Source organism: Merops nubicus, unplaced genomic scaffold, assembly GCF_000691845.1.
Source record: "Merops nubicus isolate BGI_N331 unplaced genomic scaffold, ASM69184v1 scaffold42588, whole genome shotgun sequence".
Lineage (NCBI taxonomy): Eukaryota > Metazoa > Chordata > Aves > Coraciiformes > Meropidae > Merops > Merops nubicus.
In genome coordinates this window covers 6939-29003 of record NW_008628524.1, presented here as the reverse complement: position 1 = coordinate 29003, position 22065 = coordinate 6939, and the positions used below count along the sequence as shown (strand labels likewise).

At 48.4% G+C, this 22065-nt stretch overlaps 1 protein-coding gene across 1 annotated transcript in view; it reads right to left on the bottom strand.

Moving 5' to 3' along the window:
- WDR59 (WD repeat domain 59) overlaps positions 1-22065 on the bottom strand; it is a gene marked incomplete at its 3' end in the record, with an annotated part of 37685 nt that overhangs the window by 12373 nt on the left and 3247 nt on the right. Inside the window, exons 3-15 of the mRNA XM_008946666.1 lie at positions 19542-19627; positions 18615-18695; positions 15919-15956; positions 14155-14243; positions 13585-13701; positions 12569-12646; positions 11392-11548; positions 9124-9203; positions 6832-6964; positions 3964-4088; positions 3030-3194; positions 2144-2239; positions 816-972 (exon numbers count right to left, since the gene is read on the bottom strand). Of these exons, the coding sequence (XP_008944914.1) occupies positions 816-972; positions 2144-2239; positions 3030-3194; positions 3964-4088; positions 6832-6964; positions 9124-9203; positions 11392-11548; positions 12569-12646; positions 13585-13701; positions 14155-14243; positions 15919-15956; positions 18615-18695; positions 19542-19627 (1402 nt within the window). The remainder of the gene's footprint in view (positions 1-815; positions 973-2143; positions 2240-3029; positions 3195-3963; positions 4089-6831; positions 6965-9123; positions 9204-11391; positions 11549-12568; positions 12647-13584; positions 13702-14154; positions 14244-15918; positions 15957-18614; positions 18696-19541; positions 19628-22065) is intronic.

Here is a 22065-nt window from a genome sequence, read left to right as displayed (position 1 = left end):
GCGGTTAGTAACAAGAATATGGCTTCAGCAAGGGGTAAATTCAACCCTAAATCACAAGAATTTTGTGAAGACTGAGAGCCAGCAATTTCATGCTGGTTGGAAAGAACAAGGGAAGGGGAACAGCTATTCCCAGTCTTCTGTAAAAGGTGTGTTAATGCCTCTGGCAGGCCACAAACCAAAGGTCATCTCTTCGACTAGCCCTGGATTTCCAAATCCTAATATTCCACATGCAATACCCACTACAAACAATTGCTAACTAGTCTCATTATCTATACACTTATCAACGCATTGCTACTTTAGTAGGATTTCATAGAATCAAAGAAAGGTTTGGGATTTCAAGGGCACCTAGTCCAACAGCCCTGCACCGAGCAGGGATATCTGCAACTCAAGCAGGGTTGCTCAGAGCTCCATCCAACCTCACTTGGAATGGTTCCAGGGATGGGGCATCCACCACCTCTCTGGACACAGGGGCTCACCACCCTCAGTGTCAAACATTTCTTCCTTCTCTCTAGTCTCAATCTCCTCCTTTTAGTTTCAAACCCCTTGTCCTGTCCCAACAGGCCCTGCTCAAAAGTCTGTCCCCAGCTTTCTGAGATGCCCCTTGAAGTTCTGAAAGGCCACCAGAAGTTCTCCCCAGAGCCTTCTCCTCTTCAGGGTGAACAACCCCAACTCTCCCAGCCTTTCTTCACAGGAGAAAATTACTCGTTGCATGACAGCGACCAAAGCGTTGCCTTGTTCAGAGGCAAGTGTTCCCCCAGACATGAAAAGGCCCATTCCCTGGGTAGCTGCTGTAATGGATCAGCAACAGGGCTAACCTGCACCACAGAACCTGGCTCCTGAGGTTCGTGGAAATGGGATGTTGGAGTCCTGGTAGGAGCCATAGGCGTTGGAGACCCGGGCAAAGGTGGGCAAGGGGGGTGTCACAGAGTTGGACAGAGCATAGGGATTGCTGGACGTGCTGTCCTCTTGGTTCTGAAAGAGAAGTTATTCCAGGTCACACTCCTGCTCCTGCAGGAAGGAAACCCAGTTGAGGCAGTAGGGACTGCAGCACTGAGCAGGCTCACGGGAGGTGCTCGTCCTTTGAGCCAGAGCAGGTCAAGCACAGAGTGTGGCTATTGGCATGTGGAATCACGTCCACCTTGGAGGAAAGGGCTTCTGTGGCTGCTCACCCAGAGATTGGTCTCCCACCACAGCTGTGTTGAAATACAGAGCTTAACTTGGGCTGAAACAGTGGGAAACGATACAGAAAATCTGACCTTCAGACTCTGGATAGGACTCAAGACAGGGTGCTGAGCTAAACTTGCAATTTTACAAAGAAATGTGCATTTATTTGGATAAAGAGTGGTACAGCTTAGGTCTGAAGTAATTCTTTAAAGACATCAGAGCCTGGCTTGAATCATCAGATTTCCATACAATGGACTAAGTTCCCACTCTTACAACACTAGTGCTGAAACCAAACAGAATTAAGCCTTTCCATGTAAAAAAAAAAAAAAAAAAGCCCTTTATTTGTGATGAACTCTCCAATCTTTTTCTGAAAGCTAAAAAACCCCCACTCTGGTATGCTTCATCCACACACAGACCTAATATCCGATGCTGGGATGCTTAGTAGGTATCCCAGATCTTTCAGCTAAGGCCAGAGTGTGACTTGGATTTATCTGCAGTATCATGCCTATAAAACCTCAGCATAAGGCTTCAGAAAAAAAAGACTTTCACAGCTTTTTTTTTTTTTCTAAGGGAAGGAAACAGAGAATAGGACTATCAAGATCTTTGATGTGAACTGAGGTGGTAAAGACATGTGCCACTGCCTTTCAGACAAGACTGAATCCATCAGCTCCCTGAGGAGACTGAGAAAATACCATGCACCAGTAAGATGCTCCAGTTCCCAACCATTCCCACCAACCTCAGCATACCAAGTTCCCCAAAGCAGAAAAACTTCAGGGCCAGTTTTTCAGCGACAAAACACATCTAATCAACTGCTCAGTTTTCTTCAACATTAACCAGAAGTGCTTACAGAAATGTAACAGCCAGGCACAGGGGTCTATTTACACCTCTAACGAGGCTGGACTCTCGCTGCAGAGTCAGAAACGTGGGATGTGGGAGAAGACAACAAACTAGGGCAGAAAGCCCACGCAGTTCTCCATACCACAACAGACTCCAGCCAGGAGACCAGCTGACGCAGGCAGGGCTCCAGGCAGCTCTGGTTCCGCTTCACTTTCTGCAGAGAAGTGTCTTTCAATATCTGGAAAACACACAAGATGCAGATTGAATCATGGTTTACATCCACACTTGCCCCACAGAGCAGGTAAGATCCCAGGATCCAGAGAGGTTCCCTGTAACATCCACTGGAGCCACGCTGACCCACTGGTGTGCTCTCTGCTTCGAGGAACAGCTCTGAGTGTGGATCAGAGCACCAAGGGTCCACCTACATTCATCATCCTCTGAATCAAGGCTTCTATACCACTAGAGCTCATACATTCCACACTGGTTTGCAGCAAATGGAACCAGTTGTGCGTTTGTTTGTTTTTTTTTTCAAGGAAAGAAACCGAATTGATCCATCCACTTGTTGCTGGGGAACAGATTTCATTAGTGGTAGGAATTCCTACACCAGTCTGGAATTAGTGGGGCCTGCAGAAAAAGTCCCCTAATTTTTAAAACAGTTTGAGGAGAGAAGGAAGCAACATCCCAGCTCAAAACTATCGTTCAGCAGCTGGATGTTTAGCTGATCATTTTGTCCATTATGGGGTTGGGGGCAACTATGCGAGGAGAAGGATGTTAAGGTTCCTCACACAATACACATCACACCAGAACAGAGCAGCAGTGAAGAACACGTTTAAAAAGCACCAGTGGGGAAAGGCAAATGCTGGGCTGCAAGGCCAACAGAAATCTCACTCTAGCTGCTCCACAACATAAGAACTCAAACACAGATCTGTGGTGTGTCTCCAGAAAGGTCAGATGTTTTATTGTGTCAGTCATGCAGACATCAAGTGCCCAATACCTGTATGTTTATAAAGACAACATATGCTCCTCACCTTCAGCAGCTTTGCCTTCATGGAGGCAGTGATGGAGGTCGGGTTGATGAACTGGAAGGATGGTGCAGCATTATTGGGGTACTGGACGGGGAACATCACCAGCATCCTCACTCTGTGGTTGCCACAGTGCACCGATACCGTACAGCTGCGACTCACCGCGTCCATCTGCGTGAGGAAAAGCAACTGCTCTGTAGTTACACCTCCAAGGACCTTTAAGCTTAGAGTGGCTCAAATTCACACAGAGGGGATGATTCCTCTGCACACCCAGAAGGTGAAGTCACGCTGTTCTCAAGGGCAGTGAACACGGTGACAGTAAAACACCCCAGGCTGCTGGGACTGACTCGGCTCGCACCAGCACACGGCCGTGGAGAGCTCCAGTCTCAGTGCAGCAGTAAGAGACACTAAGATCACATATCCTTGTCTCAGAAAACTGCATCAGGATCATGTCACGAGCTGTGAAACCACAGGGAAGGGGAAAAGAGACATTCAGCTGCCTCAAGCCCCCCCATCCCAGTACAGTGCTGTGCCTCCAGCCAGCTTCCAGGCATGAAGGAGGATCTGGCATGTGAGGGAGATGCCAAAACTGAGGGGAAAAAGTGCAGGATAGGGAGGGCTCAGAACACTGGGTTCAGAGACTGCTGAAATAAGATCAGCTCCATGTAGCTGAACAACTCTGGAGTCGAGGCAGAGAGGAAAACACTGTCCAGCTTTCTCAGAACCAGTGCCAGTGTACTCACTGCACTGAAACACTTCCCTCCTTCCCAGTGTCTTGGATTATCCTACTACCTCTGGCCAAGAGGATCTCTACAGCTCTAAATAAACCTTGTTTACAAAACAGCAGTCACTGAGGCAAAGAAAGTTCCCCTCAAACAGCACCAATGAGCCAGCCTGCCCACATCCCCTCCTAACAAGCCAGAAAAAGGAAGCTCTTTACCTCCACGTTGACATTTCGGATCTGGACGTTGATCAGAGAAAACTCCTGCTGCAGTGTTTGGGGCAGCCCCAGTTGATCTGTTTTCTTTCCCACCAACGGGTCATTTAGGAAATCTTCTTTCAAGGCTGACAGGAAAGATGAAGAAGAGGCTGAGACAAGCTATAATGGACAGAACTTTGGCACGTGATGCCTGGAGGCAGCTAAGACAGCTGGCTTTCCTCTGCTCTCCTGACACACGGAGCTGGCAAGGACCTGCGAGCTGGAGTGTCTCTGCTCTTGTTTAGAGGCAGGCTTATGAGCCTTGGTCTTCAAAAAAATCAAACCTGTCTGCACACAAGGTACCCAGGAAGGTTACAGAACCTGCCTGTACTCTGTATAGCCTTAAATGGTCTGTCTCGACTCCTTTGAGGTCCCTTTTCTTTCCTCCACAGTAGTGCCAGAGTCACAAATGGCTGAACTGGAGCCTTTCAGTGCAGTGGCAAAGAAGAGCTGCCCAAATAGTCTCCAGGAGGAGCTCTGGTCTTTGGGACTCACACCCCCACCACTTGGCTTTCAGGGAATGCTTCCAAAGCATAATGAAGTTTTGGGAGACAGGGAAGGGTATTTCTGACCCTAGCAGAGCCTTAATTCGTTTGTAGGAGCTGTCTGCATTTAATGTTGCAAAGCAACTCTAGTGCTTTAATAGTCTCTAAAGACTCATCTAAATGCTGGGTCTAGCTTTCCAGTTCCACCACCAACCGTTTTCAGGAGGACAATAACCCCCAAAGGCCAGAATACATTTAAACAGGCAGGCAAGCACTGCAGGACAGAAGGAATCACGGTTAAAATAGCAAACTTGACTGAATTTCAGAATTGGTCTCTGCCTGTGGTCATGCCTGGCTCTTGTTATGAAGCCCCACCAGGGCAGGAGCTGCTCCTTCTGAAGGTGGTTTTCACTGTGGCATCATTTCTTAAGATGACTGAATGTATCTTATGATGATGGTTCCAGGGGCACAAGAGAAGCTCCAATTATTCAACTGCCATCCTCAAGCTCACATATAACATTTCACAGACTATTCCTTGCAAAAATAGAAATGACAAGAAACAAACACAAAAAGCTGTCCTTTTAGGTGTTTGCCTGAAAGTCACCGACTTTGCTGCTGGGACAAATATATAAAGTTTTGCTGCTGCCCAGTGGGTTGCTGAATTTGGATAGGTAGGACACTTAGCTACTCATTGCTGTCTGCAATTTTATTGTACTGCTTAGACAGACTTCACAAAAGGAAGCTGAAAAGGGGATTAAAAGGAAGATCAGTGGCTCCCAGGGAAGATAATTATTTCTAGCTCAAGACACCACGTAGCTTAGCGAAGAGCCATCTCTGAGGTTCCCTACATGGGTAGTACTCTCCTTTTGTCTTCTCCTCCCTTTCCCTTCCAATTAGTTTCTAATCCTCCTAAGCCCACATATTTCTCTAGATTCCTCAAGGTCCTTTCTAGGCAGCAGCCAGCGAGGAGAGCTGCATGCTGAAGGGACAGCTGGTGGGCTTTCAGATTTATCTGCAGAGCGCTGCTCTCTTCAAAGATCCCCTAAAGTGCTTTACTAACAGAACACAGAGACTTTGTCTGCAGCTGAAATGCTGCTGTAAAACATCAACAGCTCACAATAGCTTTTAAGCTAGAAAGAACTGAAATTCCTACCTAAAAACTTGTATGTGCATTGATCCTGCAGTGGTATTTGCAGCAAAATCTATCCTGTTACAGAAAAGCTATTTCCATGGCCACAAGGGAAACCTTAACACTCTGAACCAAAGCCAGACCACACAGAAACCACGCAGGATGTATGAACACGAACTCCTCAGGGACAGAGTTAACCCTCTCTTGTGGAAAAAGAGAGGTCAGGCAGCCAGAATGAGAACACTTAATGCTCCTGGCTGGAGCAAGAGAAGCTGGGATTCTCCACACAGTACTGCTTATGGTAAGCACAGGTAAGTGGGGCTTTTTCTATCATATTATAAAACCCTCATACAGACAGAGGTGCTGACAACTCCTAGAAACTTGTTCTGCTGCCACATAGGACAAGTGGCAGAGAGGAAGGAACTTCACTGGGATTTGTTGGGCTAAATTCCCCAACAATTTGTTGTTCCTATCTTCCAGTTAGGAAGAGATGCCTTCCCTAACAGAGCTCAGAGCTGGCTTCTGTACTCCAAGGAGAGATATTAGACCACTTCCTCTCCTTGTCTCCAGTTTGTTGGCAAGTCAAAAGGGGAACCAAATCGCTTTCCTGCAAGACCCTCACACGGGGATCCACTGCAGCACCCTGCTACAATGCAGAAAGAAACTGTGTCTTTAAACCCAAGCTGACACAAAAGCAAGGGAGCACCAAATTCTTCTTCTGCAGTATTAGACACAGACCTCTCTTTAGGCAGCTTTTCTAAATGCCCATCACCATGGGGCTCACCTGCTGCAGTCGCTTCTATTCTGGTACTTATATTCTTCAAACACCGCTATCCTGAATGTTTAACCTGGCCAGAGCCTTAACCACACAAACCCTCCTTCACGTGCCTTCCTTCTATGCCTTCTCCTCCTCCTCCTCCCCAATTACTTTATTTTTAGTAGGAAGCCACAACTATGACTTAAATACAAGGCAATCAAATGCCACTAGAGACAAAGAGCTATAAAATTGACAGGCAGAATAACATCACTCTGTTAAGAGGAGAAAAAATTTGGTAGGCCCACCCCGAGAAACTCCTAGTGCTGGGCAGTCAGTTAATCTTTTAAACAGCACCATTTCGTGCTTTGCCTACAATATCTTCTTATACCAAGATGGATCGTCTTCCCAACAGAAAGAGAGCTGGTGTCTGAAGTTCCGCAACCCCTCGCTTGTCTCACCTTCCTCATCCCCGTGCCCAGAATTATGCTGGGGGTCCGAGTCCTGGGGGTGAAGGGTCTTGTCTGGCTCCGGCAGATGAGAAATCCCATCGATGAGGTCCTCGACTCCATCCAGGATATCGTTAGCACAGAGCTGGAAAGAACAAACACATCCACGTACTGCCCAACGGGAACCAAGCTGTGGAAAGAGCCACCACTAGACAACTCGTTTCTCCAGGGAGCTGGATTGGCAAGGCAGGTCTGTCCATGCAACAGTCACGACTAAGACCTCGGTGCTGTTTCTCTGACAAAGACTGGTAGATCCTCCACTTCCCACCATCCTCAGCTCTGTCACCTCAGGCAGCCCGGCCACATCTCCTGCTCGCTTACAAAGCCACTGAATTGACAGGGCCAGTCTAAGTAACAGAGGTTTTACTTTCATCCAAAATAAGGCTGATATGCCCTCAATTCCTTGAATTAATTTGTCAAAACTGGTTTAATTTATATCAGATATAATGGTCGCACACTTCTTGCTCTTGATATTTACAATCCAGTAGGATCTAGAGACCCGGGGACATACTAGGGGCCCTAGTGTTGTAGGTCTTATATCAAAAAGAGATCATGAAAACTTTTATTTTAAGTTCAGCACAAGAAAACAGGGACGGTGAAGAGAAAAAACAAAAGGAGGAGAAAGGATAAGGGTGTAATGTAGCAAATTACAGCATTGGTCACCAGCAACATGCCATCATGGGACTAGTTTGATCCAGACAAAGACAAGGACAAACAGTGGGAGCCAGAAGAGGAAAGGCTCTGAAATGGATGAACAACTGATTTCAAGACAGGAAAGAAATCAAATATTCACAAATATATCAGGAAGGATTAAAAAGGGTCATTTTTCACAGAGAAAGGTTTTTTTACAGACCTGCAAGACTCCTGCAGGATCTGTGCTGGGACACATGCTTCTCAACATATTCATTAAAAACCTGGAACAGGAGGTGAATAGCAACATGACCAGGTTTGCTGATGCCACCAAGTTTTTCAGGGTAGTAACAAGAGTGGCCGACTGCAAACAATCACAGAAGGACCTTACAGGAGCAACTGTATTCAAATGAAAGATGAACTTCAGGTAAATATAAAGCAATGCACATAAGGGGACAAACAGCAAGTTGAAGCTGACTGAAGAAACAAGACAGGGGCCAGATTAAGCTGATGGAATTATGCTCAACAGTTTTAAAAACCAAACTGAGTACCGAGAATTCTTTGGAAAGAACAAAGTTCAGAGCCCCATTCCAAAAGTACAGAGCAGACCTGAAAGAGGGTCGTGAAAGGCAAAAGGACAGTCAAAATTCTGGTACAAAGGATGAGGTAAATCAGGACTTTTTGACTGGAAAAAAGGAGGTGGCTTAGGAATGGTATGATGGAGGTCTACAGAAGCACCAGTAGCACAGACAAGACTGCTGCTCATTTCGTCTTCCGTGGAACCAAACGAGCAGGTTGCTAAACAAATGGAAGAAGCTGTTTTTTCCACGTAACATGCAAAAAAAGCCATGAAACTGGTTGTTGGCAAGATGTTTAAGATGACAAAAATTCACACAGGCCCAAGAAAAAACAGAACAGGTCTAAGGAAGTGAAACTTGTCAAGCTCTGTCAAACAAGGATGCCAGACTCAATGAGCCCCTAAGCTGCAAACTGCAGGAGGCTGGCAGGGCCATCACTCTCTACTTGCCTCATTCTTATCCCCTTCCAAGACAACCACAGCTGAAGGTGAGAGAGGGCAATACAGGCCACTGTGGCCATGTGAACCTCTGCTCTGACCCAGCACAAGCAGTGCTAGTAGTCACATCAGCACTTTGTAATTGCTGCCAGAGAGCAGAACAGCAGGAGTCACCCTGCCAGCACGAGGCTAAGGGGCAAAGGAAACAAGGGGGGGAAGCAGAGGGCACAATCCCTACATTTACCTGAGACCTAAAATGCCAAGCAAGTGTCAGACAGTCTGGCAGTCATGGAGGTGGCATCTTCCAAGGCCCTGCAAGCAGTAACTGACCTCCACCTTCCCCATATGACTTCTGTGCTTACTGTTAGACAACAAAGTGGCCTCACACTTCCGCAGAAGCTTTTGGGGCACAGACACAGAGAGCCCTCACCACAGGTCCACCTGGGAATGATTCTGGGCTGGAGGTGAGAAGGAAAAGTGAAGCGGCTGCTGTGTCTGCAGTTCTGAGATACCAGAATGCTCCCAGCTGGGAGTGCAAGGAAAGGGAGGTGAATGTACCATCAGAAAACTGCAGTTCAAGAGCAGGAGTGTCAACGTACCCTCTGCAGCTGAGAGTCAATCCGCCACATCCGCAGAGTCTGGTCCCGGGACCATGTGACCAGCTGGTAGTCTTTGGAACCTAGAAAGGACAGAAACAACTTAGAGAGCCTGCTGAAAACAGAGACTATCATCTCAGCCCTGCATTTCACTGAATCCCAGCACAGTGGGGTTGGAAGGGACCTCTGGAGATCATCTTGTCCAACCACCCTGCTCACAGCAAGGTGCCCAGGATCACATCCAGGCAGGTTTGGAATCTCTCCAGATAAGGAGACTCCACAACCTCTCTGGGCAGCCTAAGCTCCAGCCTCTGGGACCCTCACACCAAGGAATTTTCTCCTCATGTTCAGGTGGAACCTCCTGGGTTCCAGTTTGTGCCTGTTGCCCCTTGTCCTGTCACTAGGCACCACTGACAAGAGTCTGGCCCCAGCCTCTTGCCCCCAGGGGCCCTTTAGCCCTTGATGAGCACTGATAAGATCCCCTCTGAGTCTTCTCTTCTCCAGTTTGAACAGCCCCAGGGCTCTCAGCCTTTCCTGGCACAGAGATGCCCCAGGCCTCTCAGCATCTTTGCAGCCTCTGCTGGACTCTCTCCAGCAGCTCCTTGTCTCTCTGGAACTGGGGAGCCCAGCACTGGACCAAATACTCCAGAGGTGGCCTCACTAGGGCAGAGTAGAGGGGGAGGAGAACCTTGCTAAGTCTGTTAAGCGTAAACAGATCTAAACAAACCAGCAGAGAGATCCAATGGATGAGGTGCTAAACCAAAGGTCCAATGAGTCCTTTACCCCCACCTCCCTGCAGAACAGTTACTAAACCTCTAAACGGGGTGTAACAGGTGAAAAGCACAAAGTAAGTATAATGAACATGATGCAAGTTTTCCAATGAGGAATGAACAAGATCTACTACAATACTTGTTTAAGTAGAAGAAATAATAGAGTTGAGAATCAGATTTATTCTTACAGGAACTGTAAAGTCAAACTATCTTTTACTTCACCATATCCATTTCATGATGCAGCCATTTTAAAACATTTCTAAGCTAAAAGAAGCTGTTTCTACCCTCCTTTTTCCTTCTGAAAGACTTGGATGATGCCAGGAGTTCAGGTTGTAATGAAATACGTCTAACCACATCTTTCTAGTGATAGACAAAGGTACACAGACTTATTTATGACCATGTTTAGGCCTTGTGACACAGTTTAAGACCCCCTTGTCCAACAGCTGCTACAGTTAAGAATCTGCTGCTGCACAGCTGCTTCCTACATCCCTCTGCTGAGCACTCTGTGCAAGGAGATCTGTGCTATCTTGGTTGTCTCTACATTGAAGCAGGCTTGGAATGTTTGTATGATTGATTTACGTTGTCTGAGATGAGCAACAGTTCCAGCCTTGGATGCAGATCTGTTAACTCAGCTAAGGCAACACAGCCACGGTTCAATCCTGCCTTAATGTTCACTCACAAGCCCTCTTGGGCTGCACCTCCACATCCTCACACAGTTCTGTACTGCTCTCCTCTTTTTGAAAGAGGAAAACAAGGGTATAGAGAAGAAGGTGACTTAACTGAGTTGCCCCAGCAGCGGGTGGCAGAGGGCTGGACCAGAACTTTTATGCTGCAAAGCCATAGCACAAGTGATACCAAAGGCAGACGTGCACATTCTGTCAACAGAAGATGGAAACAAAGCTGTGCTCTCTGTGGTTACCCAACCTCTAACACGGAATCTCCTATATTTAGCTGCCTATGCTGGAAAATTTAGGCAGGCCTGAACTCTAAGAGCAGCTTCGCTATCCCCAGCTCTTCCCCCGGCCTCTGCCAGCACACAGATAAGGTGGGGTCAGTGGGAGCGTGTTCTGGGCTGTGCTGGGGGCTGCTGGCGCAGGCAGGGATGTGAGTGAGAGGTTAACTGGTCACCCTGCAGCTCTGAGCAGGGGGAGGATGCCTGGGCTCCTGCACCCATCCAATAGTTTGTACAATTTATTCTGAAAGACTTGTTTAAAAATAGGCTCACAGGAGAGTGGAAGCAATCAGAGTCACTGCTGACCCAACTCAGCATTCAGTGGATTTGCTTTGCTAGCATGGAAACAACAGGGCAATGCTCCTGTAGGCACTGCTGTAAGCCAAGTACAAAGCAGCTTGAGGGAGGCAGGGAAGCAGGTAGGAGCCACACCAAGGAAAGGCAGGAAGTCAAACAGTGACAGCATAAGTTCTGCAGCCAGGCCTCCAAAGCCCTGGTGAGCCAAGAGCCACAGCACATAGGACAGAGAGCATCCAGCCCTGAACCCACCTTCTTTCTGCTTCCTCCACTGGAACTCCAGCACTACGTCATCATGCCCCACAAAAGTGTGGACAGGGGTGTTCAAGTCAAAGACATTCCAGAGGAGAAGACTGTTCTCCCGGCGGAGCTGAGGGACCATCACTGTCACCAGCCCGTTGCTGAAAGGCTTGAGAGAGAAACACCCTTCTGGTTAGCCCTGGGAAGTTGTGATCCCATGCTGCTCTTACCACGATCCCATTTTTAATTTTTCCTATCAAGAACATGTAGGTTTTAAAGGAGTTCACCACAAAATAGAACCAGGCCTAAAACAGGGCACAGTCCAACAAATCCTGCACAAAAATCATCTCTTACAACAGAGAAGATGCAGTACACACTGAGATTTTCAATGCAGCTCACTGAAGATAATTTATTTCTGCTGCCTCCTCACTTTTCAGCTGTAAGGCTGGAGAGATTTCACCCTTGACTCTTCCCATGGGATCTTCACTGCAACTTGCCTAGAGCTGCAAGAACTGCTGCCTGGGGACTGAGCCTCAGCAGCTGCTCAGGGTCACAGTGCCCAGAGGAACACTGGAACCCAGTGCTACCCCCCCACCATGGGCATGAGGAAAGATCTGAGGCACAGCACTGGCTTCGGGCCACAGTCAGATGTCTGGGCAACTGAGAACGGATGTGACTGATGTTAAGAGCCTTAGTTTCACATGGCTGGGTGTGCTTGCTCTATAAAAGGCAACAGTTCTTGGACTTGATACGCTGTAAGAGCCCACTGTGGCATGCTTGGAAACCTTGGGAGTAAAGGAGGCACTTGGAGAGGGAAGAAGATCACTGCGTGGCTCTGCAACAGGCACTGATACTGGAGCCAAGTGGAAAAACGGGACAGCGAGAGCAGCCGCCGCCTTCTGAGCCTCCTGCTCCCAGAGCCCCCCACCTACACCACACTTTCACTCCCCAGGAGGAGGATGCCCGAGACTGGGATCTCACACTGCTGGTCACTCCTTTTTCCTGAGTATCTTTGATCTATGGACATTGCTTTTCTAGGCCTTCTTATCAACCAAAAGGGATTTTTTAAAACCAACTTAATATTCAGCAGTAGAACTGGTGAAAAGCCCTTCAGCAGTTCTTTATTTAATGGCTCTTTGTGCATTTGCTCTCAGAGCACACGTGGGGCTGGTGGGAGTTCCTCACTCACCGTGTATCTTGCCTTCCAGACAGGAACCTGGCAGGGAAGAATATTGAGGTATTTCCGAGGCTGACGGTAATCCCAGAACTTAAAAAAAAAAACAAAAAAAAAACAAACAGAAAGACAAGCAAAAGCAGGAGTCAGCTGGCTATACTTCCAGGCTGCAGTTTTCCATGTGGTTTGCAGCTATAACAGAGTGAAAAACAGGCCAGGGTGCCCACAACATTAGTAATCCCATTCACTAGCAGCAGAGGTGGCCCCAAAGGACAAATATCAAACTATCAGCATCTGCCAGCATCCCTTAATCAAGTAACTTGGGGTGATATTCACAGTGATCATAGCCTGAGTAATTAGAGCAGGGAAACAAGGAGCCTGCCTGGGCTTTCAGAGCCACAAGGCACCCTGCAGGCTCCCAGCCAGCACCAGTCCAGACTGGAGGCAGGTCCACCCTGCTGTTCCTGCTAATTTGGGTAACGAAGAATCTAACCTTTTGCTTTGCTGGAATACAGATCCACTGCATTTGCCTCAGAGCTTAGCTAAATGTGAATGAACTCCACTTGGCTGAAGTACAAAGCACACCACTTTCCTCTCAAGTAAAAGGCCCCGTGTAGCAACACTTGTGGGCACTGATAACATGGTTTGAGATGAGTTCGGGAACCCCAGGAGCTGAAGTATGTCTCCCCCCCAGGTTGCTGTAATCAGCCCAAGACTGACAACGCTGCATTTTGGGGAGATGGCTCTTCTGGCGTGTGTGACCAGCTCCCTTCTGGCAGGCAAGCAACAGGCAGAGGAGGTTGTTTTCAGCTTCAGTACTGCCCAAACCACCACAGATACATGGCAAACATGTGTGCCCATCCTGCAAGGACTTTGCTGCCTGTTCTGCAAGCACACCCCTGGCTCAATAAACATGCTGCCAGAAACCAAAAACTAAGGATCCAGATCTTGCCAATGGCAAGTGCTCCTGAAAACTACAGCAGAAGGGGATCTGCTCCACCACTCTGACACCTCCCAGAAGCAGCACTCACCCTGACAGAGTTGTCCTGGCTGGAAGTGGCCAGTGTATACTCGTTGTCTGGATGCCAGTCCAGACCGTGGATTTTGGAGAGATGAGCTGCCAAGTACTCTACTGCAGTGCTGGGTTTCTGCAAGAAGAGACATGTTCCTTCTCAGCACAGGATTCTTCAAATTTGGTCTAGTTCTTTGGCGTAAAAGGAGATACTTTAACAAGGGCAAGAGAGGCAGAACACCCTCCTGCTGGGGAAAGGCAAATAGCTCAGCAAAAGCAGCTGGAGAAAAGGTCCTGTGAAGATGGGGCAAATTCCAGTCACCAAGTGCAGCCCTGAACCATACTTATACTCCATAAACCAGTTAAGCACTGTGAGATCAAAAGGAAAAATGTTAACTGGCACAGTTTCTGGGGTATAGGGCTACCTACATGCTCTCTTTAGGTTCATGCATGCCCAATTCTCCTTATCCACAAGAGAGATTTGGGATGAAATAGTACATTTTTTGTCAGCATTTATCTGTGACCAAGGAGGTGTCTGTATTGGGTAGGTGGGAATGTGCACAGGCTGCTCAAGAAACCCTCAGCTTACCCGTTTGTCCCATATTCGGACATCCCCATCGTGGCTTGTTGCTAAACAGTTGGCATTTTTCTTATTCCATTTGACCTGGGAAGCTCCAGCTGTGGCACAAACAGAACGGGTCAAAACCACGCAATTAAAAAGTAAATGGCACAGCAGAGCCTTGACCTGGGCTTAGAGCTGCTCTGCTGAGCACAGAGAAGACAGCTTGGAGAAAGGACAGCCCAGAAGCCAGCAGGAAGGATCGTGTGAAAATGATTAACACCAGTTTCCTCAGTGTAGTGTTTGTGCCCTGACGACCTCAAAGATCTTTGCCATAATTTCTAGCCATGCGTTCTACCCAATTAAAATACTCATGTCCATTAGCTCAGATGGTGCAACTTCCTCCAGACAAGAACTGCAGCCTCATCACCCTCTCCCAGACTCCTTCTGTTTTTTGTCAAGCTGCTTCCAGGTGCTCAAGGATTGACTCATTTGTCCCCACAACACCCTCCATACTACCTGATGCTATAGAGAAAAACGGAGTTATTAATCTGGTATTAAAATACAGGTGTAGGAGCAGACTGCAGTGTAGGTGGACCTTGTGTCTGGCCAGCTGGAGGTAGACTCACTGGGTGGACCAGAAGGCCCAACAGTCAAAATTCACCACAGAAGCCAAAGACATCAATGGCATTGTAAAGAAGGTGGATGATGGTCCAGATACGATTCTATGACATCACGAGGGCCTCAGTCAAGGGTCTAAAATCAGAAGCTGGTTGGTTATTTCTAATAAGCAGCAAAATCTGGTTTCAGTTGATATGGCTTGTTCAGATATTGTAATAGAAACACATGTTCTGCTCATCCTTCTTCTGCTGGTACTTTAAAAGCCCACAAAACCTCATCCCAGGCACCAGAACTGGACGCTGCTCCTCTCAGATTCAGGGAGGTTTTTGGATGGCTGTGATAAGAGGTTTGCTGGCTGAAAGGGAAAGGGAAGCCACTGCAGAGGCATGGCCTGAGGAGATGGAAGCAGCAGAGCCCAAGAGGTCTGTGTTATGAGGATTGCTGAGCTCCTGGGGAGGGACAGTAACTCAGGAAAAGGTCATTTTGTTCATCACCCATCCTTCACACAGTTCCACCACACAACTGCTGAGGACCCACACACGGCACCTACCAGCAGGCTGGGCACGTGCTGTGCCAACAGCCATGACAAACAGCTTCCCAGAGCCAGGACGACACAAAAAGAGCACCTTCATGTCACAGCAGCTGGTGCCTGCACGCTGATGGGGCCCTGGGGGAGCAGATCTGGCTGGTTTGTGTCCCCAGCCCCTCCTGAGCACAGGGCAGGGTGACAGCCAGCAGCACTCAGCACCACTGCCCGGGGGTGGGGGGGGTCAGTGTCTGGGCTGATTCAGTCAAACAAAAGGACACTGAGAATTGGCAGCCAGGCAACAGAGAGAACACAGTGCAGCAGGGTGTTTCAGCAGGGGAGAAGCTGTGTCTAGAAGGCATCAATGCCATGTGACAGTCCTCCAATCTTAGGAGAGGCAGTCCAAGCACCACCGCTGCCCACCGTGGCTGGAAACCTCCCAAGGCTCCACGTCCTCTCTGAATTCTGCTCCTCTAAAAGGCGCTGGGAACTGGAGCCTCTCAGGCTGCTCCTACACGGGACAATCACTTGTGCACTCTGCCACGTTCAGCCTCGGAGCGTTGAAGGGAGGGAGGAATAACAGCGGGGGTGTAAGACATGAAATGCAGGAATTCAACAAGCCTGTACCACACATGTGCCACACTTACCGACTGCAGAGAGGGAGACTGTAGGCTTCCTGGTGTCTCTGAAACACAACAAGACTAATGTGAGCACCCACGGGACAGCCCAGCAGCTCCAGTCTCCCCAGTGAGCTCCCTGCTATTCCAGGACTAAATTTACTGCTGTCCCTTGGGAGCTAATGTGCCTTCTGCTCACCAAAATATATGACATGAAATGGAATAAAGAGCTGACCAGCTGGAGGGCAAGAGCCATTGTATCTTGCCAGCATGTACAGCAGGAGGTTTAGGACATAGGATGGAGCTGGAGTGGACCAGAGAAGGAGAAGCACATGCAAAGCATTGTAGTGAGGTAGTTGGGCTCTTCTCCCAAGGAACAAGCAATAGGACAAGAGAAAACAGCCTCAAGTTGCACCAGGGGAGGTTTAGGTTGGACCTGAGGAACAACTTCTTCCCTGCCAGGGTTATCCAGGGCTGTCCCAGGCTGCCCAGGGCAGTGGTGGAGTCCCCATCCCTGGAGGGGTTTCCAAGCCGTGGAGATGTGGTGCTGAGGGACATGGGTCAGTGGGGACCTGGCAATGCCCGTTTAACAGTTGGACTCAATGATCTTAAAGGTCTCTTCCAACCAAAACTATTCCATCATCCAGTGTTCCAACTGGGCAGAGAAGGAAACTGGGCTCACAAAGTGTTGCAGCAGGAGGCTACAGAATAGCCTCTCCCGGGAGGATAACAGGGAAGAAACAGAGCGGTGGAAAAACCTGACAAAAGCCACTGCTGTGTTTGTCAAGCCTTTGCAGAGCCTGATTTAAGGCAGATGTAGCAGTGGCTTCAGAGCAGAAACTTCATCTCTAGCATATAGCAACAAAATTAGGAGGATGTAAGCCCAGTGGCGTGCAGACTCTACAGACCAGGTGGTGGAAGCCAGTGCAGCACCACGACAGCTCCTAGCAACCAGGACACAGATCAAAGCAATAATTCACTCCACGACCTTGCTCCTCAGGAATTCACCTGCCCTTCCACGAGAAATGCCCGTGAAGATAAGGAATATTGTCTTCAGCTTTTTGCGTCTGCTGAGGAGCAGAACATTTTCTGGAATGGGCTACAGCTCTCCCTCTAAGAATTTCTGCCTAACCAAAAAGTTGTTTTTAAAGAAAAATTAAATGGGGCATTTCCAGGTGCCCTTCCTGCACGACTACCTCTCTAGAGAGTCATCAGAGATGGCCATTTCAGCAGGCTGTTCATTTGCTGGAGGCCAGCAGCCCCAGCACTACACTGCCCCAGAAAACACAGAGACCTTACCAGCACCAGTGGGATGCAGAGGCTGCTCAGAAACTGCCTGAGCAAGTGTTTCTGGAAAACTGCTACAGATGGACACAAAACGATGGCAGGGCATGAGAGGGTTAAAGCAGGGCTTCCAATAACAGCCTTGGAGAACTCTATTTTTTCCTTGGCAGTAAGATAGTATCAGAGGAGAACAAAAACAGCAGTTATTGTCTCTCTATGTCTTTTAATTACACATTAATAATATATTGCTATTCTCAAGCACCATTTAACCAAGGATGTAAGTGCTTCATAGGAGCTAAACAAGCCTCAGGGTAGCCTGGTGCAGTGGGGTTATATAATTATCCTCCTATTATAACTGAGCAAAGGAGGCAGAGAGGAACAAAGTGACTTGCCAGGGGTCATGAAGACCTGCTGTACAGCCAGCAAGAGAACCCAGCAGTCCCAGTGCCAGCTCCTTGCTCCTCAGGTGTACCATATGGGGTTCTAGCACTTGTGGGTTTGGAAAGGTCTGTTGTGCTGAAATTCCTCATGACAGAAAGCATCAGGAACCAAAGGAAGACACAAACAGGAAAAGGTTGGCTTGTATTAGAAACAGTGTGGCCACTAAGACCAGGGCAGGGATCATCCCCCTGGACTGGGCACTGGGGAGGCTGCACCTCAAGTCCGGGGATCAGTTTTGGGGCCCTCACTCCAAGAAGGACCTTGAGGGGCTGGAGCATGGCCAGAGAAGGGCAACAAAGCTGGGGAAGGGTCTAGAGCCCAGGTGTGGTGAGGAGCAGCTGAGGGAGCTGGGGGTGCTGAGCCTGGAGCCAAGGAGGCTCAGGGGAGACCTTCTGGCTCTCCACAGCTCCCTGACAGGAGGCTGGAGCCAGGTGGGGGTCAGGCTCTTCTCCCAAGGAACAAGCCACAGGACAAGAGGAAAAAGCCTCAAGTCGTGCCAGGGGAGGTTGAGGTTGGACACAAAGAAAAACATCTTCTGCAGAAAGGTTTGTCCAGGGCTGTGCCAGGCTGCCCAGGGCAGTGGTGGAGTCCCCATCCCTGGAGGGGTTTCTAAGCCGTGGAGATGTGGTGCTGAGGGACATGGGTCAGTGGGGACCCAGAAGTGCTGAATTAATGGTTGGACTTGATGATCTTCAAGGTCTTTCCAAGCAAAACAACTCCAGGATTGTAATTTTTCTTATCAGGACCACAACTGTGACTTAGGCATATCACTCTACCATTCTTCATTGACCCTGAACTGGCTTGAAAACAAGGGAACAGAATCACAGAATCATTTTCATTCAAAGAGACCTTTAAGATCCATCATCTTTCACATTATGGTAAGCAGATGAAGCCCCTGCAAGTAGAGCTGAAAAGCAGCACCCATCTGTGCATGCTTCACCCTGCAAGCTGCTAAGTATGGACAGGATTTCCCTGCAGTGCAGAGACATACTGATTCTTACTTGATGTCCCAAATGTAGATGTATGTGTCAACAGAACTGGTGACCAGCAGGTCTGGCTCAAAGACTGCCCAGTCCAAGTCACTGCAAGAACAACATCGTAGTAGGTCAGCAGAGAAAGGCACACCCCCAGTTTGCATCAAATACTCACAAACCCCCACTACACTTCTCTGACAAATAGATGGCCACTCGTGCCACTTTCTGAAACGTTCAGTAAAAAGCAAGATCTTAATTTCTCTAAGTCAATTCCAGGAAGCAATGAAATGCTTCTAAGTAAATTCCAGTGAAGCATCCTCCCAGCCCTGAGCTTTACAGCTGTCATGTGTGTGCTCTTTCCTCCACAGGCAAAGGGACACTGTCTCAGCCAGTTCCCAGTTACCCCTTGGCACCAAGTCCTCACTCTGGGACACTTTCTTGATGGGCTCCTGAGGTCTATGTGGGACACAGCCCCGACTCTGCCATTTCAAGAGCTACAATTACTTTCCACAGTCAGGAGCTGGAGCGGTTTCTAGCCCAGCACACCTATAGAACCAGAGGCAAAAACCTCCCCTTTATCACCATAACACAGTGTGGACTTGAAATTTGGGATTACCTGCTTTCATTAAGCTGCTATCACACAGAAACATGGCTGGGATTCAATTTAATCAATACGCTACTACCCGTTTCCCAGATGAGGGTTGCTGTTTGTTACAAGGACAGCAGCCTGTGGCAATGACCCTTGAGCTATCAGAGGCTTAGCTGATATACTGGAGGGAGCCATGAGAGGGTGAGCTGCTTCACATGTGCCATCCATCTCCAATACAGTCCAGAAAAGTGAGTAAAGCCAGGCTCGGAGCAGAGCCTGAGCATAGCCAGGACCAAAACCTTCACCTTCTACAAAACAAGCCATAGTTTTCCACCCAGCAGTCCACAGCATCCCATGTTCCTCACCTGATCACACGTGTGTGTCCTTGCAGTGATGTGCAAACTTCCCCATTCCCTTCCTTCCACTTGTACAGGTCAACCCGTTGATTGCTCTGAAATCAGATGGAAAAAAGGAAAAGAGGTAGGAGAGGAATCTGTGTGTTAGGACCAGGTTCCCTTCACCTTGAACCACCTCAGCTACCCATGAGTCATGCTGCGACTGGCAAAGTCCCTGCCCAAAGGAGGAGAGCAAAGATGAACATACAGGCTGCAAGGAGTATCAAAAGCTTATACTTTAATTGCACCCACTTAAAATTGGAGATAAACAAGGACAGGAGGAAAAAAAGCCACGTTACAAAACGTCTCCACAAAATCATGTTCTCGGGGCTTTTATTGCCTAACAACATGCTGTAACTGCAGGCAACAGGCAGCCAAATCCTCTCGGCAGGAATACCCTGCCAGCCTGCCCAGATCCACAACTGGAGGCTGCAGTGAGGGGGGTGATGGATCACCACTGGTTCTCCTCAACTCTCCCTGCATTCCCTTGGGGGATAAGCAGGCCCATTGCCAACACACAAACAATACCATCTAATGGCTTCAAGGTCACCTCCTCAAGGGTACTTCCATCCTTGCCAGCCCAGGAAAAAAGCCTTAAGTGCTTATCACTAACTGTAAACCACAGGAGCAAACCAGATGGATCAATGACCACATTATTTAGGGCTTCTTCTCTCTCATTCCAGGAATAAATCCTCCCCTAAATGCAGCCACACACAAAGTTACTTGAAACTAGATATTGTGCTTAAGTTGACGTTCTGCCTAAAACAAGGGTCACTTCAGCCCAGCATGATTCTAATCTTTTTGGAATTGCCTTTTTTGGGTGCATCTATAGCACCAAGCACTGTGGGCCACAAATGGAGGAAATTAATTGCAAAACCAGAAATAACATGACTGCAGAATTTGATCTTCATTAGCCTCTTGTTTTCAAACTTACAGGTAGATGAGGGAAAAGATAATAAAGACTTATTTTACAATATTCAGGCCATGCTTTTGTGATGGCATTTTGGGGTTCTTTTTTTTACCCCAAATCTCCTTCATTTTGATGGACTTGAATTTGCAGATGGATAAAACCCTTCAAGCCTTCCCTGAAATGAGAAGGTCTCTTCCTGGCTCAGCAATAATATACAACATTTCTCTAATAGCTCACAGCAGGGCTGCACAACAGCTCGGGGAAAGGAAAACTCCTCACATGTTTCTCATTGACAGAAGGATTTAAGGGGGTTGAGTGAAATTATCCAGCGGGATCTGTCCAGGACTCCAGAGCTGACTCTACAAGATAAGGATCACCAGAAGTTTCTCAGGCTCTTAGGGGGGCATCTCACATGGAAAGTGTTGCCCATAGCACAGGGTGTGGGGGGATGACAGCTCCTCCCACCAGGAGTGTTTTCTAAAATTGTGCTTCTCTTGATAAGTATCAATACACACTTCCAACAATTCCATCACCCCCTTCTTCAAGCCTTTGTGATTACACAAAAGAAATAGCAAGGATCTAAGGCTGAAAACAATGGCATTTCTGAAACAGCTTAGGAGTCCTCAGAAGTGTGCTTGAGCCAGAGAGTAGACACAGCCAAGCACAGCAAGAGGATGTTTTTCAGCTCTTTTGGAATGAAGCTACAAAAATAAGAACCCCTTATCCAGGCACAAGGAGAGGTTTCTCTGCCAGCACCACTTCCAGTTAATGGCACTGCAAACTGGGTGAAGCTGCTGGCAGGCACGATGGTAGCCTTTTACACTCCCTGTCCACCCACAGGGATGCAGAGGGACAGGGCCCTCAGGGCTCTCTGCAGCACTTGGTGGCATACCTGAACACATGAGGACCTCAGCAGCAGACTGACATCCAGCTTGAGTCCAGAAGTAGCAAACCACATCTTCAAAGTGCTGAGTCCAAGCTGACTTAGCCTTCCCAGTGCATCTTTTCCCCCTTAGGGATGGCCCTCAAACACTTCCACAATGCCTCCAGACCTGACCTGGGACACAGAGACCGGAGTACATGCCCAACCACATTGATGTCTTGAATCCTGGCTTCAGTTTTGGGCCCCTCACTCCAAGAAGGACCTTGAGGGGCTGGAGCATGGCCAGAGAAAGGCAACAAAGCTGCTGGGGAAGGGTCTACAGCCCAAGTGTGGTGATGAGCAGCTGAGGGAGCTGGGGGTGCTGAGCCTGGAGCAAAGGAGGCTCAGGGGAGACCTTCTGGCTCTGCACAGCTCCCTGACAGGAGGCTGGAGCCAGGGGGAGGTCAGTCTCTTCTCTCAAGGAACAAGTGATAGAACAAGAGAAAATGGCCTCAAGCTGCACCAGGGGAGGTTTAGGCTGGACATCAGGAGAATTATCTTCCCTGCCAGGCTTGGGAAGCCCTGTCTGAGGCTGCCCAGGGCAGTGGTGGAGTCCCCATCCCTGGCGGGGTTTCCAAGCCATGCAGATGTGGTGCTGAAGGACATGGGTTGGTGGGGACGTGGCAGGGCTGGGGGAACAGATGGCCTTCATGATCTTCAAG